The sequence below is a fragment of the Callithrix jacchus genome, chromosome 13, assembly GCF_049354715.1.
Source record: "Callithrix jacchus isolate 240 chromosome 13, calJac240_pri, whole genome shotgun sequence".
NCBI lineage: Eukaryota > Metazoa > Chordata > Mammalia > Primates > Cebidae > Callithrix > Callithrix jacchus.
The window spans coordinates 32,306,334-32,329,161 of NC_133514.1; the positions used below are offsets into that span (position 1 = coordinate 32,306,334).

General features: G+C 36.1%; 1 protein-coding gene across 26 annotated transcripts in view; it reads left to right on the top strand.

The window, feature by feature from the left end:
* WRN (WRN RecQ like helicase) overlaps positions 1-22,828 on the top strand; it is a 151,298-nt gene that overhangs the window by 102,149 nt on the left and 26,321 nt on the right. For 18 of the 26 annotated variants that reach the window (XM_078347446.1, XM_078347447.1, XM_078347445.1 and 15 more), the window contains 7 exons: positions 646-747; positions 1,031-1,123; positions 8,091-8,232; positions 17,080-17,250; positions 17,332-17,429; positions 18,233-18,308; positions 19,229-19,302. In XM_078347446.1, the coding sequence (XP_078203572.1) occupies positions 646-747; positions 1,031-1,123; positions 8,091-8,232; positions 17,080-17,250; positions 17,332-17,429; positions 18,233-18,308; positions 19,229-19,302 (756 nt within the window). Of the gene's footprint in view, positions 1-645; positions 748-1,030; positions 1,124-8,090; positions 8,233-17,079; positions 17,251-17,331; positions 17,430-18,232; positions 18,309-19,228; positions 19,303-20,176; positions 20,468-22,828 lie in introns of all 26 variants that reach the window. The other 8 variants (XR_013525615.1, XR_013525608.1, XR_013525610.1 and 5 more) reach the window with 2 other exon arrangements.

Below are 22,828 nucleotides of genomic sequence, written 5' to 3' on the forward strand. Positions count from 1 at the left end.
TTAAAAAAGCAAACATCTCTTTAATGTTATTTAACAATTTTGAGTAAATTTGGTTTGGTATGGCAAACGAATCGGTTATAATTGATTGAGAAAGGAACCGAATTCTAATACATTATTGGTATCCCATAATAACCCATAATACTAAGAGACAGTTTTGGAGGGTGAGAAGTCCTGAAGAGCTGATAAAGGTAAAGGCTCAAATTTGAGCTTCTTTCAGTATTCCTTACATCAATGATTTTAGTTTCTTATACAAAATAAATTAAAGCATAACCTTTTTACTGGGAAAAAGTAAAAATTAATAATTATAGAAGCCTTGTTTGAGGCCAAAAAGTGTGTGACATGTAAATCGAAATGAAGAACTTCAGAGTTTATGATACTTTTTCAAAGCAGCTAATGAACTGATAGATACTTGGACACAGGTAGAATTTTTTCAAAAGCAATTTTTATAAAATCAGAAAAATGTTTACCTCTTATGGGTGGCGTTGACTGGAAAGGAATACAACAGAACTTTCTGAGATGACAGAATGTTTTTTATCTTCATGGGATGTGGGTTTTATAGGTTATGAAAAATAAACAGTAATAAGTAAATAAAAAGAAAGTTGCCAGTACAGTTTTACATATTCCTGTGATGTTTTTAATTGACAGGCTCCTCCTTACTGAGATACATGATGAGATGTTTCGATTATACAAATTAAAGATGATGTCAAAGATGGAAAAATATCTTCATTCTAGCAGGTGTAGGAGACGGTATGGATTATTTATTTTATGCCAGTAACATGGATTTGTGGATGATGCTCTTTTAAGAAAACAGCTTTGCTAAATAATTATAAGTATTTTGAAAAAACATTTTGTTGATATTACATGTGTGCTGAATTTTTAAGGCAAACTTCTTTGTGCCTTAGTAAACTAAAGTCAAATAATGAGATCCCAAGTGGATCAATTCATGATGATTTTCCCTCATTATTTTCAGGAATGAATTTAACATATACGTTTTTGTTCTTTATTTAATTTAAAATTTTGTCTTGGGTAGAATCATCCTGTCTCATTTTGAGGACAAACAAGTGCAAAAAGCCTCCTTGGGAATTATGGGAACTGAAAAATGCTGTGATAACTGCAGGTCCAGGTAAAGATTTCTTATTATAGATGGACATTCCAAAAGTCTTTGTTTCTCTTCCTTTTCATGTTTAACTGAATTTTTGTTGACTGGTAAATATTTCAGTTTCTTAATCAAATTAATAAATGCATTTAGATATAAGAGAAAGCAAACAATATTAAAGTGTTTTGCTTAAAAAAAACAGATAAAGCAATGAAATGGTAGCCCTAAATCTAAATATATCAATAGTTATATTAAATGTAAATGATCTAAAATATTATTTAAAGGCGTAAATTGTAAGAATTGGTTTAAAAACACGAGGCTGAGGCAGGAGAACTGCCTGAACCCAAGAGGTGGAGGTTGCAGTGAGCTGAGATCGTGCCATTGCACTCCAGCCTGGGTAGCAAGAGTGAAACTTCGTCTAAAAAAAAAAAAAAAAAAAAAAACACAAAACCACGACCTTGTTCTATATGCTGTCCATAAGAAATCCACTCTAATTATATAGATAGGTTTAAAAAAGAATGAAACATTACATTCCATGAAAACATTAATCAGAAGGAAGCTGGAGTTGTTACTTTAGTATCAGACAATGGAGACTTTGGAGCAAAGAATATTATCAGGATAAAGAAGGATATTATATGATGTAAAAGAATCATTTCACCATTGTATCTGTCAGAGTTCACCAGAGAAGCAGGACCATTGATGTTATGTATATATGTATGGGGAGGGGAAGGGAAAACAGAAGTGGGAAAAGTGGAATGAGGGGACTGATTTTGAGGAATTAGCTCACGAAACTGTGGGGGTTGGCAGGTCTGAAATTGGTAAGCAGGGAAACAATAGGCTGGAAACTCAGGCAAAAGGTGATATTGCAGTCTTGAGGCAGAATTTCTCCTCTAGAAAACCTAGTTTTTGCTCTTTAATCCTGCCCCTGAGTGGATGAGACCCACCCATATTATTGACAGTAATCTTGTATATTTAAAGTTCACGGATTGTAGATGTTAATCATGTCTACAAAATATTTTACAGCAACATCTAGATTAGTGTTGACCAAGCAATTGACATCATAGGCTAGCCAAGTTGATGTATTATATTAATTATTACAACCAAGAAGATTTCATCCTAAATATATATATATACTTACCAAAAGGACTGAAAGAATCAAAAGGAGAAATAGAGAAACCTATGATTACATTTGGTGACTTCCAACATCTCTCAATAAGCGATAAAACTAACAGACCAAAAAATCAGTAAGAAGATAGAAGAAATGAATAGACTATCAACATACTGGATCTGATTGACTTCTATAGAACATTCTACCCAGAAACAGCAGAGTACACATTCTTTTCAAGTGCAGATGCAGTATTCATGAACATAAATCATATTCAGACTCATAAAATAAACGTTAAATTTAAGAATCTTGTATTTGTATTTTTTTCACTATAATGGAATAAAACTAGAAAGCACTAACAGAAAGATAAAAGAAAAGTCAACAACATTGGAAATTAAATAACACACCTCTAAATAAATACATGAGTCAAAGAGGAAGTTTCCAGGCAAATTAGAAAATGTTTTGAATTGAATGAAATGAAAATACAAAATGTGTGAGATGCAGCTAATGCAATACTGAGAAGGAAATTTATAGTATTAAATACTCATATTATAAAAGAAAGGTCTCAAATTGAAACCTAAGCTTCTGTCTTAACAAGCAAATAAGAGCAAAATAAATCAAAAGGAAGCAAACAGAGGAAATAAAGATAAAAGTGTAAATCAATGAATAAAAAACAAAAACAATAGAGAAAATCAGCTCAAAATCTCATTCTGTGTAAAAATCAACAAAATTGATATAAACTTCTAACAAGACTGACAGAAAGAGAAGAGACACAGATAGCCAATACCAGAAATGAAAGGGGATTTTACTACAGACTCCACAGGTATTTATGGGGATGATAAGGGAACTCTGTGGACTCAGAACATAACTTAATAATTTAGATGAAATGGGGCAATTTCTTGATAATCTCAAACCAATTAAACTTACAGTGAGTTAGATAACCTGCATAGTCTTACAGCCATTAGAGACATTGAATTCTGTGTTAAAAATCTCTGAAAATAGGCCAGGCGCAGTGGCTCAAGCCTGTAATCCCAGCACTTTGGGAGGCGGAGGCGGGTGGATCACAAGGTCAAGAGATCGAGACTATCCTGGTCAACATGGTGAAACCCTCTCTCTACTAGAAATACAAAAAATTAGCTGGGTATGGTGGTGCGTGCCTGTAATCCCAGCTACTCAGGAGGCTGGGGCAGGAGAATTGCCTGAACCCAGGAGGTGGAGGTTGCGGTGAGCCGAGATCGCGCCATTGCACTCCAGCCTGGGTAACGAGTGAAACTCCGTCTCAAAAAAAAAAAAAAAAAAAAAAATCTCTGAAAATAAAATTTCCTAGCACAAAAGGTTTCAATGACAAATTCTATCAAACATTTAGAAGACAAAATAATACCAATTCTATAGCATGATTCCATTTATATAATACTCTTTGAAACCTAAAACAATACTAGAGGGATGAAGAAAAGATCAGTGGTTGTCAGAGATTACCAGAGATAGGGGGAAGGAGAGGGTATGATTCCAAAGGGTAGTACAAGGCAGTGTTTTGGAGTGTTAGATTTGTCGTGCTGATTGTGATGGGAGTTAGATGAATCTATGGATGTCTTAAAATTTGTAGAACTTTACACATACACACAACCAATTTGCCTATGTTAATTGAAAAAAATAAAATGAAAACAAATTATTCACCTAGCTGGATTAGCTACATACTTAAGTGCAATAGCTGCATTACTGTAAGACAAAAGAAGCATATATTAGGGATGGAGTTGTTCTCTGTTTAATGAGAAATAGTTTCTTCACTGAAGACAGAGTTGTTCTATGCATCTCAAAAAAACAAAAACAAAAAAAACAACCAACAAACAGCAAGTTGCCTGGTGCTGTGAGTCACACTTGTAATATCAGCTGAGGTGGGAGCATCACTTGAGACCATGATTTTTTGAGACCATCCTGGGCAAAAAAGCAAGACTGTGTTTCTACAAAAATAAAAAATAAAAAAAGTAAACTTAGCTAGGTATGGTGACATGTGCCTCTCTAGTCCCAGCTACTCTGAAGGCTGAGGTGGGAAGACCACTTGAGCCTGGAAGGTCAAGACTGCAGTTGCATTGAGCTGTGATGGCACCCACTGCCCTCCAGACTGGCCTTCAGAGTAAGACTCCATCTCCAAATGAATTTTTTATTCATTTATTTTTTATGTAAGATGGAGTCTTACCCTGAACATGGTCTGGACATGGTGGTTCACACCTGTAGTCCCAGCACCTTGGAAGGCCAAGGCAGGAGAATTGCTTGAACCTAAGACTGAGAACAACCTGGGAAACATAGCAAGACCCTATCTTTATTAAAAAAAAAAAAATTAAAAATCCAGCAAATAGATAAAGCACAAAGCTGACAGGAGAGGTGGAGAAATCAATAAATTCGCCATCAAAGTGGGAGAATTTGATAAAATTTTTAGTTATTGGTAGGGTAAACAATCCAAAAATTAGTACATTATGGAAAATTTGGTTAACATAGTAATAAGTTTGATTTATCAGATACATAGTATATAGAATCCTAGACCAAGCAACTCTAGCAGTGTATCTCAAGTATTTTTACTTCATGGCCCACATAGCAAATGATATGTGTATATAACACACTGGGCTAATTGTCAGAGGTCAGTTTCTGTCCAAAATCCTAAGATCTGGAGTGATTAATCTTTCAGCACCTACAACTTATTTGTTTGTAGCACACTGATTGAGAAGCACTGAAAGACTTTGCTCCTCAAACATACATGGAGTATTTCCAAAAACTATGCGTTAGAGCATGGGTTGGCAAACTATGGCCTGTGGGCAAAATCTGCATGCTGCTTTTTTTTTTTTTTTTTAACTTTTTTTTGACGTAGGGTCTCACTCTGTCACCCAAGCTGGAGAGCAGTGATAGGACCATAGCTCACGGTAACCTTGGATTACTGAGCTCAAGCAATTTTCTCACCTCAGCCTCCCGAGTAGCTACAGGCACACCCTGCCATGCCCAGTTGATTAAAAAAAAATTATTGGTAGAGACAGAGTCTTGGTATGTTGCCTAGGCTGGTTTTCAAACTCCTGGCATCAGTCAGTCTTCCTGCCTCAGCTTCCTAAAGTGCTGGGATTATATGCATGAGCCATCACACTCGACTAATGTTTTTGTAAATAAACTTTTCTTGGAACACAGCTGCGCCTTTTGCTTAGGTGTTATCTGTGGCTGCTTGAGTTGAGTGCTTGACTGCAAAGCCTGTCATGGCCCAAAAAGCCTGAAATACTTACTATCTGGTCCTCTATAGAAAATGTTTTCTGACCCTGTACTAGACTAGCTTGTCTCAAAATTTTTCAATGAATTTGAAACTCTTCTCACCACATTTTCTGACCATAATACATTTGAGCTAGAAGTAAATAAGTGGATAGACAACAAAATTCTCATGCATTTGGAAATTAAAATTAACACTTAAATAAGTCATACTTAAAAAATCAAATTGGAAATAAAAAAAAATTTAAACCTAGGGATAACTACATTAATATGCATTAACATTTTTCGAACTTTGGCATAATTACACTAATATAAGTTAAAAGATAAGAGGGCATGGTGGCTCACACCTGTCATTCCAGCTCTTTGGGAGGCTGAGGAGAGAGGATCACTTGAGGCCAGGAGTTCACGACCAGACTGGGCAACATAATGAGACCCCATCGCTACAAAATTTTAAAAACAACAACAAAAAACTGGTAAGAGGCAGCATAGATAGTACTTTGTGGGAATTTGATTGCTTGAAATATTCATAATAGAAAAGAAGATTAATCAGCTAAGCATCTCACTAAAGACATTAGAGTAGGAGAGTAAACCTAGGCATAGTTTTTTTCCCCCACATTATTATATCTGGAATATTGAATGCTTTCTTATTGCTTTTCAAAGATACTTATTCTAAGGGAAGCAATTGAATTAGGTAGTTGAACTCTATAGCAGATTTTCATTAATGAGTCCTTTTGTTCTCAACCTACTTAAAGAATTCTCATTTGAATTTATGATAATTTCAGATCTACCTGAAGGGTGACTTAGGAATTTAGCTTCCAAGTTTACTTAAATGAAAGGTTAATAATAATTGTGTCATATTTTACAGTCATTATCATTTAACAATTTATAGCATAGGATTTGGGTTTTTTTTTTTCATGTTAAGAAGTATTTAAACAAGATACTTGACTAAGGGAAAACTATCTTGGAGTTATGATTACTAGAGTAATTTATTTCTCCTTAAAGACAGATTGGTCTATATGTAACAGCTACATAAAAACGGTTATAAAATGTTCCTTGGTTTTACAATGATAAATGAAAAACATGAAAATTCTCCAATTGAACAAGGTATGCAAGGATTTTTATTTTGTTTTTTTTTTTTTTGCTAAAGCAAAATAACATCCTGGAGTATAAAGATAAGAGCTGAATGAGCAGGCCACTAGGGGACAGAGGTAGTCTTCACAGAACCGATAGTTCTTTTTCCCATCCCATCTGCATTCGAAGTCAATCCAAACATATTATTGAACATTTAGTTAAAAAAAAAAAAGAAAAGTAATAGACTTGTGGACATGCACCAGTTACTTTATGTGCAATAAAAGAATGAGGAAGTAGAGAAAACTCTATGTAGCCAGGATGTGGCGGAAACAAATTGCAACTTTCATTCTTTTTTTTTTTTTCCTTTGAGATGGAGTTTTGTTCTTGTCACCCAGGCTGGAGTGTAGTGGCACCATCTCAGCTCACTGCAGCCTCTGCCTCTCAGGTTCAAGCCATTCCCCTGCCTCAGTTTCCCAAGTAGCTGGTGTTATAGGTGTGTGCCACCTTGCCTGGCTAATTTTTGTATTTTTAGTAGAGATGGGGTTTCACCATGTTGGCTAGGCTGGTCTTGAATGGCTGACTTCAAGTGATCCACCCACCTCGGCCTCCCAAAGTGCTGAGATTACAGGCATGAGCCACCATGTCCAGCCAAATTGCAGCTTTCTACTTGAGACTGTATTCTTGGTCTGGAAGAGCAGAGTTCTTCAGTAAAGTAGCAGGTCCCCCTTTTAGTAGACATCTCCATGTCTGCTGCTGGAGCACATCAGTTTTATCTTAAGCCTCGCTTCCAAATGTGCAGATATATCTGGTTCATTGACTGGCTGCCTGTCGGATTGAAACCTGATCTGCCTCATTGACAAACCGTGCCCCTCACAATAGGCTTTCTTTGGTTTTACTAAGTGGTGCATGCCTCTTCATCTTAAACTGCACCACAGTGCCATCCTGCCCCACCACCTTCAAATGAACATTATCCTTGTTCTAGTCTACTTCCTTGGGCTTTTAGTGGATCCTGATGAGTGTGGCAGTCTCCTCAGCTGCTGCTTTACAAAAGAGGTACCAGGTCTGCCCCGAATGAGTGAGCCCATAAACAGCACCAGCAGTGGCAGAAGAAAGAGACAGCAACTGAGATGTATTTTTCTAAGCTGAAAGCCTTTTTTTTTTGGGGGGGGGGTTGGGGGGCAACAAATCTGTTTTTGCAACACACACTAAACATTGAAGTCCGGTATTTATATAATTGGTCAAGTAAGTAGAACTGTTCTAGCTATAAATACGGCGACTCTGCTTGCTCATACTATTAATAACATTATTCCTTTCTGTGGTCGAGGCACCTTGCATGAAACTTACTTCTAGGGCACTAGGATTGAGAACTATCAGCATAACCTGTCTGTTACGCTACTTCATATTTTTCATATTTTAGATACTTTACACGCTTGGCTAAAATGAACTTTATTCGTAGTTTCTGGAACAGTTGGCACATTTGAGATTTTTTTTCTTGGCTCATTGTTATGCTAAATCTTTCAATTTCTAAAGCTACATGCCTTGGCTAAGCTTTCTTCATATGTTATTATTTTTATTTAGATTAGGTCATTGCTATTCCATGGATGACTCAGAAGATACATCTTGGGACTTTGGTCCACAAGCATTTCAGCTCTTGTCTGCTGTGGACATCTTAGGGGAAAAATTTGGAATTGGGCTTCCAATTTTATTTCTCCGAGGATCTGTAAGTATATATGTGAATTCCCTTCAGAGTTCTTTTGCTTCTATTATGCTTTTCTTCAGAGATTTACTGTATTATGATTGTAGCTTTGACTTCCGATGGGTTATTAGGAACTCATAGCGTCATAGTAAGTTCCAGTTAAACACTCCATTCATTACTTTCGATAAAACTTGTGCATATGGCATCTTCTGCTGTTTTCATGTTCCAAGCCGATGGTCAGCTCTGCAGCTCAGTCTGGAAGCATTGTGCTAGTCTATCACATTGCAGTTGGGTGAATCCCTAGACAAGTCTTACTTAGGATAATGAAGAAAAGTTAACTTTCATTGTGTCAAGGGACAGGTAGAACAAAATTGTCCTTTTGTCCAGGAAACTATCAAATTCTTTAAGGAAAACTTTAGTTATACGGACTATTTTGTAAATATCTAATTTTTTTTTGACTTTACTAATGAATAAATAGTCAATTAAATTCAGCTCCTTTTTTTTTTTTTTTTGAGACGGAGCCTTGCTCTCTCACCTAGGCTGGAGTGCAGTGGCTCAATCATGGCTCACTGCAACCTCTGCCTCCTGGGTTGAAGCCAGTTCTCCTGCCTCAGCCTCCCAAATAGCTGGGATTACAGGTGCCTGCCACCACACCTGACTGAAATTTGTATTTTCAGTAAAGACAGGGTTTTACCATGTTGGCCAGGCTGGTCTCAAACATCTGACCTCAGGTGATCCACCCACCTTGGCCTCCCAAAGTGGTGGGATTACAGGTGTGAGCCACTGTGCCCGGCGAAGTTCAGCTACATTTTTTTTTTTTGGAGTGATTGATGTGCCAGTATTCTCCTAAACAACCACAGGTACAAATGTGAAGAAGATATGACCCTTGCAGTCCGAAAGCTTGTTCTGTAGTCCTTTTCTTTATATGATTTTTTCCCCAGGTTTAGAAGTCTATAAAACAAAGCTAAGTATTACACACTGATATTGGCTGAATAAATCAAGAGTGAGAGATAGGATACTTTGTAAATATGCATATTTATTAAAATATATTTGAAAATAGAGATGAAAATTCTCATTTTGAATGTAGAATTTAAAAAGTCGTTTAGGTAAGCATTTATTTGTGAAATACTGAAATGCTTCATGTAAATACTTTCTGAGTTTTTATTTTGTTTAGAAAGCAACATATTAAATTAGTTGTGAAATATTTTAAATGAAATATGTTGAAAACTTCTGTTGTTTTTCACATGCTGATGTTTTTAGAATCTAAGTGGAGTTTAAAATTTTGTTTGCAAATCACAAGTTGGATTAGAAATTTAATAGTAGAAGTGTTGCCTAAGGCACTGTTTTAGATGCTATGAGTGAAACTATTTTTTATAACACGAATTTTAGTTGTAAGGGACAGCGTAAATATAATTGAGATCTATGAAAATGTATTGTCTCTATTGCCTTCAAAACTTGTGTATCCCAATTGAATGTATAATTTATAAAAATTATTCTTGTTTTAATTTGGTATAATCCAGCCATATCCAGTGTCAACAAATAAGTCTAAGTAGGCTTCTTGACAAACTTGAACTGGCCACAAGAGAGATCAGATTTCACCTATTAAAAAACCAAATCAGACCACTTATACTGACGGTCTCTTCGGGGAGTCCTCAAATTAAGAAGTTTATCCTTTGTGAAATATTATACTACCCTTGCTAGATAAAAGTAAAACTCTCTAAAAAATACCACTTAATGAAAATCTGTAGACACTAAATGCAGTGAAAATAAGGCAAGTTTTTTTCCTCCCCATTTCAGTGATCTTGGTATCCTGGGATATGGTTTTTTAAATTATCATCATAATTCCTTTGAGGGTTTAGTAAAATGTTCCCCTTAACCAACTTAAGAAAATTTAATATCTTTGTATGTGATTTTGATCTGTAAAATAAACATTTTGAACTGCAAATGATTGGAATTTAAAGAGATAATATATATAAATATGTAATATACAGTATCAGCAGCATTTAATTCTCTCTTACACAAGATTTTTCTAAGTAGGATAAATTATGTAGCCTATCTAAGTTTGTGAATGGAATTTAAAATTTTGTTTTGCATCCACGAGTTTGATTAGAAATTAAACAGTAAAGGCATTACTTAAGGAACTTTGTTTTAGCTATCCAACAGTTTACCATATAAAAATCTTTAAACACTGTATAAGTATGTGATAGGATATGCAATGGCCTTAATTTTATAGATTAGAAAATAAAAACACGCTCATTAATTTGTGTAACTGAGAGATTACTTGAAACTTCTTTTCTGATCACATTAATAGAATGCCAAAGCTTGATGTGGCACTAGAATTAGAGTAGTTTCGATAAAACATGATGTGACTATAGACAGTTGTTGAAACTGTTGGTAGTTTTAATCACCCTTGTAATTTTTAAACTGTTTAACGGGAGAGGTTATCCATTCTGTTTTCCAGACAAGCTATTTCATCTAAATGAAATATATATATTCCTGTAGATAATTATCACTATGTTATCTTTTGGTTTTATTTTGCACATTGAATAGCTCACAATGACTTTCTGAAGCCCTAAAGTTGTGAGCTTCTTGGCCTGTAGGAACTGGGATAAAGCACCCTCACCCCCACCCTCAAAGGAAGTTAAAGTGTTTTTAACATTGGATGTGGCCTTTTTGTAGTTTAAGAACTTAGGAATTGCCAAGACTGGAATGCAATGGTATGATCATAGCTTGCTGCAGCCTTGAACTCCTGGGCTCAAGCAATCCTCCCACCTCAGCCTCCAGAGTAACTGGGACCACAAGTGCCACCACACCCAGCTATTAAAAAAAACATTTTTTTTTGTAGACATGAGGTCTCCCCATGTTGCCCTGCCTGTCTCAAACTCCTGGGCTCAAGTTAAGGGGAACATTTAAGAAGTGAGATCCCTCCACCCTTGGCCTCCCAGAGCATTAAGAATCATTGTGCCATGCCGAGTTTAAAATTTCCTGAGTTGGAGTTTATAACTATTTTTTTCCACTAATTATTAAACGTAGTTTTGTATAAGGCATTGTATTGTATTTTGAGGAGAATTCAAAGTTTAATTAAATGAGACCCATTATCTAGTATGGAAGGTGTTACTTAAGAAATAAGTGTAATGTGGTGGAGAAAGAGATAAGGGATCTGTGAGTAGACGTAAATGTTAGTGAAGTTCTGAAGAGAGAAAGTGTTTAGAGAAATTAGAGGAGTCTTCATGAGGGTATCACTAGAACTTCCTATTTTTATAGAGTATACAGTAGATTTTGGTGTGATACTGTTGATTTGGACATTCATTAAGAGATGGAATGAGGGAAGAAGGGTGGAGAAGAATGTGGCATTCACAGCACAAAAAGCAGTGGTGATTTTTAAAGAAGTTACTATGGAGAAGTGGCAAGTTTTTTATTTTGTTTGTTTTTCTGTTCTTTTTCTCTATCAGATACTGGTGTAAAGATTTTGCTTTTACCAGAAACTGATACTTTGGGTCATCTACTCTGAGCAGTCAGTTCTCTTTATTCTAACACTTACCCATCAATTAGTAGGTTTCCGCATTCTACGATATGTCCATTTTGGTGACCCTTATTTTTCTATCTGATTTATAAAAGGAAAGGAGATGTGTCACCCAGGCTCTAAGTACAGTGGCCTGATCATAGGTCATAGCAGCCTCAAAGTTCCCTGATTAAGTGATCCTACCTCCTTGGCCTCCTGAATACATGGGACTACAGTTGCATGCCGCCATGCCCAGCTAACTTTTTTGTAGAGACAGAATTTTCTTATGTTGCCCAGACTGGTCTCGAACCCCTGGGTGCAAGTGAGCCTCCCACCTTGGCTTCCCAAGGTTGGGATTACAGGCATGAACCACTGTGCCTGGTCTGAAAATTTTTATTTTGAGATGGAATCCCACAGAAGTATGCCTGCTTAGATGTAACATTGGCAAAAAGACTGTTTAACATTATTGCCTTATTTTACTGTAGTTGAGACTGAGTTAGACTGAAAGCTGAATGACATGCCCTAGGTCATACTGTTACTTTGTGCCAGAGTCAGGATGAATGAAGGGCTTTCCTGCCTGCTAGTCTAGTGTCCTTTCTATTTATTATGCTGTTACATGCAGTTTTAAACTTGTGTTTTTATGCCCAATGGACACAGTGACTTACATCTATAATTCCAGCACTTTGGGAAGCCAAAGTGGGAGGATTGCTTGAGACTAGGAGTTCAAGACCAGCCTGGGCAACATAGTGAGACTCCATCTCTAAAAAAAAAAAAAAATTAAAAATTAGCTAAGTGTGGTGGTGTGGGTGTGTAGTCCTCCTTATGGGAAGGTTGAGGTGGGAGGATCAATTGAATCTAGGAGTTCAGGACTGCAGTGAGCCATGATTATGCCACTGTATTCCAGCCTGGGTGATAGAGCAATACCCTGTTTGAAATGAATGAAAGAGCAGCTTTCTCATCGTAGGTAGTGTTTACTCTTATCAGTGGACAACCTGCAAAATTAACTAGAACACTTAAGCAATTAACAGATAAGGCCTTGCTCAGAGTGTGAAATCATTAAGCGTTTGTTGTTGAATATTCTTACTATATTGTGTTTTAATTCTATTTTTTTTTTAATGTAACATTTCTAGTTGAGAAGGGAATATGATTGCTTTAAAACAAAGATACTCTGCTTTAAAGCAAAGATGTTTCATCCTCTTCATGGTGATTGCCATGGAAACCAGGCAACATAAATATATTCATGGAGTATACAGTGTTTATAGTTACTGATCATGAGGGGAAGGGACAGTTACTCCATACTGATCAGATAAAACCTCATTGCTTCATAATAATAAATGTTTTCTTCTGCTTATGAAAGGAAAAGCCTGAAGAGTAATTTTTAGTGTCTAGAGAGCTAGTGAGTCTAGTTAGGCAACTTGATAGTTTTGGTGTTTGCGAGCAATAGAACTACTACAAAGGTAACCCCTAGCAGTTGGAGAGTACCATTAACAAGTGTTCCAGGGAAGAAACCCCACAAGATACCAAGTCATGCCTTTTACTCTTAGGTTAAGAAATTCAGGTTGAGTTAAAGGATCAGCTGTTAACTAATAAAAAGCAGATTAACATTACCAAGCCAGGCTTTGTCCTGGTTATGGACTTAGTCTTCACAGCATCCTCAAGAGATGAAAATGAATATATCTGCATATTAGATGAGGAAATAGAAAATAAATAACTTGCCAGAGCTATGACTTGAACCCAGGTAATGTAGCTTGAAAGCCTCCACATATATGTATATTGGGGGTATGTGTGTGTGCATGTGGGGTGTGAGTGTGTGTGCATGTGGGATGTGTGTGTGTGGGGTGTGTGTGTGGGTGTATGTGTGTGCATGTGGGTCGTGTATGTGTATGTGCATGCTTGTGAGTGCTCGTGCATGTGTATGGCATAAGAAAAAATTAGCTTTTATGCCTGTAATCCCAGCACTTTGGGAGGCAGAGGCACAAGGATCTCTCAAGTCCAGGAGTTTAAGACCAGTCTAGGCAACATAGCGAGACTCCATCTCTACAAAAAAATTTGAAAAATATTAACAGACATAGTGGAATACACCTGTAGTGCCACCTACTTGGGATGCTGAGGTGGGAGGATCCTTGAGTCCAGCAGATTGAGGTGAGCTATGATTGAACCTCTGCACTCCAGCTTGGGTGACAGAGAGAGACCCTGTCTCAAAAAAAAAAAAAAAAAAAAAAAATTAGAACTAGTCATCTGGAGGCCTATGTTCTCGTCTTAGCTTTAGTACAGGTATACAGTGAGACCTTAGGCTACCATTTAATATCTTTGAGCCTCTGATAATTTGTTAACAATATAAGTAAAAATGACTAAGATAGATCAAAAACCTCCATCATTTCCTTCAGCTCTGAAATTTCATAATGTTTGATCTTATTTTACTTATAAAAATAAATTGTATTATGTATATTTAAGGTTTTTAATATGATGTTATGGGTTACCTATATATAGTAAAATGATTACTATAGTGAAACTAATTAACATATCCATTATCTTACATTGTTCCCATTTTTTTGTTTTTGTGGCAAAAGAAGCTGAAATCTACTAATTTAGTAGGAAATCAAAATACAATACAGTTGTATTAACTGTAATTCTCATGGCGTACGTTCAATCTCTAGACTTGTTTATGCTACATACGTTTGACTTTTAAACGTTCTACTCAAATCAACCCTAAGTCAAGGTTAGCACAGACAGGACTTGTTAACAAGGAAGAAGGTGCCACATGGTACCTGGGTGTTTATATTTCTCTAAATCTTGTTCTGATCATAATTTAATAAATGTAATCAGGACACTAAAATTCATTCCTTAGCTATTAAAAATTCTATTTTTATTGTTAAGATTTAGGACAACATGGTATAGATTCTCTTAACTATGCCTATCAGAAGCCTATGTTTTAAGTTCAATATATAGACAATGCCCTATTTATCTCTGTTGGGAATTTATCCTACTTTACCTAATTTCATCTTAGCTTCCTTTTTGTGAAAGATCACCCTTATTTAGCCTATTTTTTGGCAAATCTACATTTTAGAAATAGTAGTAAATGACAAGCATATTAATATTTATGACATTTTGTTTTCAGTCATATACTTGGGAAGATTCTCAAATATTAAAGCAGTATATTGTTACATTTAAGTATGTCGTTCTTGTTCTGTTTTAGAATGCTTGTATTTGCATTTTTAACATTCTACAATGATAAACCTGTAATCCTAATGTTTTTCTCAATTCAGTAAAACCAATACGTTTGTGATAGAGAGAGCCTTATAGTTGCCTTAGTTAAGTTTGCTGCAACTCATTTTATATAGTCTTTTAATTTTGATCCCTGGATTTTTCATTGATTATGAAACCTTCATTAGGGTATATATGAAATCTAAGAATGTTGAGTTATAGTCTGTCTTTTTGTAGAATTTTAGACTGCATTTTTATATAGAAATTTAAATTGCTCCTAATCATTCTGGTGAATTTAAGCAGAAAGGTATTTATTACTGGGTATTAAATGACTTATGATATTGTTGACAAGGTTCTGTGATCAAGAAGCCATCTGTCAACTTGGGAAGCTTCCACTAAACACCTAACCCTTGGCGAACTATTTTGCAGTAGAACCTTGACAACTATAAGGCTCTCTATTACAAACGTATTGGTTTTATTGAACTGATGAAAACATTATGATTACAGGTTTATCATTGTGGAATGTTAAAAATGCAAATACAAGCATTCTAAAACAGAACAAGAATGACATACATTGGTTTGCAGAGCAAGCAAAGGTAGAACCTTCCTGATTATTACAGCTTCTTACTCAATGCAGTTTGGGGTTAGGCGCTGTGGTGGAAGCTTCCCAAGTTGACAGATGGCTTCTTGATCAAACTGCATTGCCAGCGTTAACCTGCTATAATTTGTAACCACTAAATGGATGCCTGTGGATACTTATGAAGCTGGTCATTGTATGCTGGATTCTTGGCTCACACTTTCTTATAAAAATTAAATACCTCCACAATCATGCATGCCTGCAAAAACAGCAGAGGAGTAGCCTCAGCCTCACTTCCTGCTTACACCTGTCATGCAAATACACAGAACCAAGAACCCTAGCTGAAAGGGAGTTTGAGAAGTAGTATATGTATCGTCCCAGATTCTGCAGTGGAAGAATTAATAGTGGAAGTTAGAATAACCCTTGAATTACAATCAGTCATATTCACCACAAATACATTTAATGTGAATACTTTTCCATGAAGCCCTTTGTTTGTGTATTTTTTTTTTTTTTTTTGCAACAGGGTCTCACTGTTGCTCAGGCTGGAGTGCCGTGATGTCATCATAGCTCACTGCAGTCTTGATCTGCTGAGCTCAAACAATTCTCCTGCCTCAGCTACTGCTCCTGGGTAGCTGGGATGACAGGTACACACCACCATACTTTGCTATTTTTTTATTTTTTGTAGAGATGGGGGTCTCACTGTGTTGCCCAGAATGGTCTCGAGCTCCTGGGCTCAAGTGATCCTCCCATAGTGTTGGGATTACAGGCATGAACCACTGTGCCTGGCCCATGTACTGCTATATATATTTAAAAGTAGTATTTAAATGTATAGGATGAATGAAGGAGGCAGTAAGAGGACAAAGTAATGAAAAATACTTTTATAGGGAGTGAAAGCAGGAGAGTCCTCTCTGTTAGAGAACAACAGACTTGCATATGACACACTAGCTTTCCTAACATTTCTAGAACTTGATGGCTGTGAAGAACCTCCCATGGGAATTGTCCTTTCACTTAGGAAAACATACCTCAAAACCATCAGCTGTTTAGCATGCACCTGCTTTTCCTGGTGTATCTCAATGAAGCAGCTAAATCATAAATGATTAAGTAAACTTTGCAGTGCATCATGTGCAAAAGCACAGTAAAAGCAAAAATGCATTGGAAGCTGTGAGTTGTTGCACTGCACTCATGGATGAGTAGCTGTTGGTTCGCATTGCCTTTTATATAATTCTCAGGGTTCTAGTCTTAAGCTGTAGGATTTTGATCACTGTTTCAAACAATAATGTGAGTTTGCTAAGAGGTCTAAATAACAAAAGCTAAGTATTCCAAACCCATGTCCAAACCTATATACTGGGAAATGCATCTGAATTATATGTGAAATTTCCTGCCATTATTTAAGACACAAAGGAACATTATTTTGATAATACATTTATTTGTGAGTGTTCAGAATGGCCATGATTGGTGTAACATTTTTGTAGGTTTTTAAAGCTGAAATTTAGTGTAAATCCAAAGAATCAATAGACAGGTCTGTGTTTTAATTAACCTGTATGTTTAAATTAGCATTTTTAGATATTGATTTTATTCCTTTTTTCAGAATTCTCAGCGTCTTGCAGATCAATATCGCAGGCACAGTTTATTTGGCACTGGCAAGGATCAAACAGAAAGTTGGTGGAAGGCTTTTTCCCGTCAGCTCATTGTCGAGGGATTCTTGGTAGATGTTTCTGGACATAACAAATTTGTGAAGATTTGCATGCTCACGGAAAAGGTAAACAGTGTAGGAGTTTGCCTTTTTTTACTTAATTTTGTTTCCCACTCTGTATTAAAAGATCTTTCTTGCTTTTGATAGGGTAGACAATGGCTTCAGAAAGCTAAAACTTCAGGATCTCAGAGCCTCGTCCTTCAAGCTAATGAAGAATTGTGTCCAAAGAAGTTTCTTCTGCCTAGGTTCATTTTTCAGTACTTTTTCTTGTAACTTCTGGGTTTTTTGTTACTATTTATGTGATTCAAATTATACCAATTTATAGTCAGTTTGGGGGAGGGGATCTGTGAGGAAAGGATAAATTGTAGAGCACTTTTCTTTTTTTAAGAGACAAGGTCCTTCTCTGTTGTCCAAGCTGGAGTGCAGTGGTACGATCCTAGCTTACTGCAGCCTTGATCTCCTGGGCTCATGTGATCCTCAGCCACCTGAGTAGCTGGGACTACAGGCATGTACTACTATGCCTAGCTAATATATTTTAGTTTTTTGTATAGAGACAGGATCTTGTTGTGTTTCCTAGGCTGGTCTTGAACTCTTGAGCTCAAGTGATCCTCCTGCCTCAGCCTCCCAAACCACTGGGATTGCTGGCATGATCCACTGCTCCCAGCCAGAACATTTTCTTGGTTGATGGGAAGTAGCTGACCATGGTATTTAGAAAACTTCTGTCTCGTTGATTAAAGAAGCAGTATTGAAATCAATGCTAAGGAATCCATTTATCGTATTTATTTCTTGGGTGTAGAAGTGGAAAGGGAATATATGTGTTGCTTACTTTTTAGTACCCTTTACATGATGTTGATCTCTTGTAAGTTTTTTCTTTCAAGCTTCTTAAAGCTTCTAAAGCTTTTTCTGGAAAAAAAAATTCAGTTTAAAAAATTGCCAGTTCTAAAAGGGTAATGTAATCTTACCTCTTTCTGAGAGTGAGAGTATGATGATTCATGAATTAGATACTTGCATTTTAACATTTGAGATAATTTAATTTATTATTTTTCAGCTCAAGCACTGTATCTTCAGACACCAAACAGTGTTCTTATAATCAAGTACCAGTTGAATTAACTGCAGAGAAGAAGGTTTGTTTTAAAGAAATCATTCTTATTTATTTTATTCTTGATTGATTCAACATCTGTTTAAAGTTTTATTTTTTAATTCTCTTCCAATTAAAGAAAAAATGGCATATATAACAAAACATAAAATTTGGCAAGAGAAGTGATGTGAACAGACTAAAATATATGGTATATAATTTCTGGGGCTAATAAAGAATTGGAAGTATTTGAGAAGGAATTTGATTTGGATTCTTTTAAACCTGTCTTCTAAGTCATTAAGGTTAGAGTGCTCACACATTATAATACTTACAGTTGATCAAAAAATAAGCCTGATTCCTAAGTGTTCTTATTAAAGCTGCACATGCACACACAGACACACACACACACACACACACACACACACACACTCTCTCTCTCTCACATGCTCATATACCTTCTTGCTTCTTTTTTTGGCCTTAGATCTTAGATAACTATTAAATACTAGATTAAATATTAAATACTAGATCTTAGATAACTATTAAATACTAGATTAACTATTAAATACTATTAGATTATTAATCCACTGGCAGACTTCAGCTAATTAGAACACTGGAATAATAGACAAATACAGTGAATTATATTTTCTGGTGAGCCTTTTCTGCTTTATTGAAGTATGCAGAATGTAATTGAATTGTTTTTATAACTTTGGCACTTGCTATATCTTAGAGCATTCTTTTGATGATTTATTTCTATAGTTTTGGGAGGGATAGGACATTGGATTGTGTTTCTAGCTGCTTTTAGAACTTTAGAAACTGATAATTTAGGAGGCTATTTTCAGGTGATTTATTTGATGGCTTGATTATGCAAAGGAAAAATTGGGATTGTGAGATTTTTGTATCTTATTTTCTTCACATTTAAAAATTCGTTGAGACTTTTTTTTAAGTGGACCTTTATATGTTTAAATGCAGTCTAACTTGGAGAAGTTATATTCTTACAAACCATGCGATAAGATTTCTTCTGGGAGTAACATTTCTAAAAAAAGGTATGGAGTTCCATATTTTTATGTTCTATACTTACTTCATGAGTATTTTTTTTTCTAAAGAGAAAGGACTGTCAGATGTTGGGCTATTTTATTGGCAAAAGGAAGTTAAATTTAAAACGCAAGCCCTTCAGTATTAGAATTATTAAAGTGAGCTATTAAATAATAGTGTTATTAATAGCTAACACTTCTTGGATATTACTGTTTGCCAGGCATTATGTTAAACACTAAGAACTTTATATGTGATATCTTGTTTAATTCTTCTAACAGCCTAACAGCTGTTATTATTTATCGCCATTTTATTGTTGAAGATACCAAGGGTTAAGAAGTTGACTAACTTGTTCAAGAGCATACAGCTAATGGCCAAGCTGGCTTTCAAATCTTTGTCTACCTCTAGCATCAAGACACTATTTATTTTTATTTGTATGAAATATATACAGGCATACTTCATTTTATTGTGACTTGCAGATGTTGCATTTTGTATAAATTAAAGGTTTATGGCAACCTTACATCAAACAGGTCATATCAGCACCATTTTCCAATAGCATGTTCTGTTGTCATGTGTTTGTGTTATATTTTGGTAATTCTTGCAGTATTTCAGATCCTTTCATTATTATCATATCTATTATGGTGATCTGTGATTAATGATCTTCGACATTACTATTGTAATTGTTTTGGGGTGCTGTTAACCATGCCCATATAAGGCAGCAAATTAAGTAAGTGTTGTATGAGTTCTGACTCCTGCACTGACTGGCCATTCACCATTTCTCTCCCTCTCCTCGGGCCTCCCTGTTCCCTGAGATACAGCAAAATTGAAATTAGACCAGTGAATAACTCTACAATAGTCTCTAAGTGTTTGTTTGTTTTTTCTTTTGAGACTGAGGCTGGAGTGCAGTGGCGCGATCTTGGCTCACTGCAACCTCTGTCTCCCAGGTTCAAGCAGTTCTCCAGTCCTGGGTTCAAGTGATTCTCTCATCTCAGCCTCCTGAGTAGCTGGAACTACAGGCACTTGACACCATGCCTGGCTATTTTTTGTATTTCTAATAGAGATGGGGTTTTCTCAAACTCCTGACCTCAGGTGATCTACCTGCCGTGGATGGGATTACAGAGATGAGCCACTGCAGGTGATTTACCTGCCGTGATGGGATTACAGAGATGAGCCACTGCAGTAAGTGAAAGGAAGATTCACATGTCTCTCACATTAAATCAAAAGTTAAAAATGATTAAGCTTAGTGAGGAAGCCATGTTGAAAGTTGCAGTAGACCAAAAGCTAGGCCTCTTGCACCAAACAGCCATGCAAAGGCAAAAGTTCCTGAAGGAAATTAAAATTGCTGCCCCAGTGAATAAATACACCAATGATAAGAAAGCAAAGCAGCCTTATTGCTGATATGGAGAAAGTTTTAGTGGTCTCTATAGGAGATCAAACCAGCCACAACATTCCCTTGAGCCAAAGCCTTATCCAGAGCAAAGCCCTAACTCTCTTCAATTCTCGGAAAGCTGAGAGAGGTGAGGAAGCTACAGAATAAAAGTTTGAGGCTAGTAGAGGTTGGTTCATGAGGTATAAGGAAATAAGCCATCTGCAGAACATAAAAGTGCAAAGTGAAGCAGCAAGTGCTGATATAGAAACTGTAGCAAGTCATCCAGAAGATCTAGCTAAGATCATTAATGAAGGTACCTTCACTAACAGACTTTGAGTGTAGACCAAATGCTTTCTACCAGAAGAAGCTGTCTAGTACTTTCATAGCTAGAGAGGAGAAGTCAATGCCTGGCTTCAGAGCTTCAAAGGACAAGCTGACTCTTGTTAGAGGCTGATGCAACTGGTGACTTTAAGTTGAAACCAGTGCTCACTTAGCCTTCTGAAAATCCTAGGGCCCTTAAGAATTATGCTATATCTACTCTGCCTGTGCTACGTACATGTAACAATAAAGTCTTGATGATATCTGTTTATAGCATAGTTTACTGAATACTTTAAGCCCATTGTTGAAACCTGCTTAGACAAAAGATTCCTTTTAATATATTACTGGCAACACCTAGTCACCAAGATTAATGTTGTTTTCATGCCTGCTAACTCAACATCCAGTCTCTGTAGCTCATGGATCAAGAAGTAAATTCACCTTTCAAGTATTATTATTTAAGAAATACATTTTGTAATGCTTTAGCTTCCATAGATAGTGATGATCAGAAAAAAGCTTTTAAGAGGTTTCCCAGAAAACCTTCTGGAAAATATTCACTATTCTAGATGTCATGAAGAATATTTGTGATTCATGAGAGTCGGTCAAAATATTGACATAAATAGGCGTTTGGAAGAAGTCGATTCTGATTAAAATCAAGATAGACATACTGAGTTTGGGACACCTATGGAGTAGTCCAGAGATTAATTTAAATATATGGGCTTTGTGTACAGAAGTGAGCAGGATGCTTATCTATCAATAATTATTTTAAGGTTTATTTAAACTTTCATTAAAATAATACCTATACTTGATTTAAAAAGTTAATTGGAAATTAATGGCTTGTGACAAGCATACTAGTCCACACTCTTCCCAAACCCACTTTACCTTTTTTTCATAGAGGCTGTCATCTTCAAATCTTCCAGCTGATTTATCTGGCATTTGCCTTCTTATTTCTTTTTTGAATACTATTTTTTTTTTTCACTTACCAATGTTAGAAATTTTCTACTGACTTCCTGTCATGGTAAATTTGCCCTTCTTCATTCCCCTACCAATATAATTATGTTTCATCATACTAATAATGTTTTTATATATTTTTAATATAATAACATAATATTGCATTTATATTATTATAACTACACAAATATTATATACATACTACTAACCCAACTGTGTTATTATGGCCACCACTACCTTTATTTTTTTCCTGGTGTTAGTGATTGTCTTTGTTTTTCTTCGTTTTTAGTGGTCCTTTTCCTAATTTTCTTTATTTCTATTTCAATCTCTCATTGTTTGTTTACTCATTTGGAGCATGCGTTGACTTTTATCCCCACTCACCTGGTGACATTTTAATTTTAGTTATCAAATTTTTAATTTTAATTTCTTTTTTTTGTTTTTGAGACAGAGTTTTGCTCTTGTTACCCAGGCTGGAGTGCAATGGCGCGATCTCGGCTCACCGCAACCTCCGCCTCCTGGGTTCAGGCAGTTCTCCTGCCTCAGCCTCCTGAGTAGCTGGGATTACAGGCACGTGCCACCATGCCCAGCTAATTTTTTGTATTTTTAGTAGAGACGGGGTTTCACCATGTTGACCAGGATGGTCTTGATCTCTTGACCTCGTGATCCACCCGCCTCGGACTCCCAAAGTGCTGGGATTACAGGCGAGAGCCACCGCGCCTGGCCCCAAATTTTTAATTTCTAAGAATGCTTCTTGTTCTCCTTTGTTTCTTCTTTCCCACCAACCAAAAATGTGTGATGTTATAGCAAGGATCATAAATTGTATACCAGTAGGTTAAGAAACCTTGGTTAATCCCTATTGTATCCCAGTAAATTAAAAGATGATATTGTGCCATCTTCAGTATGGA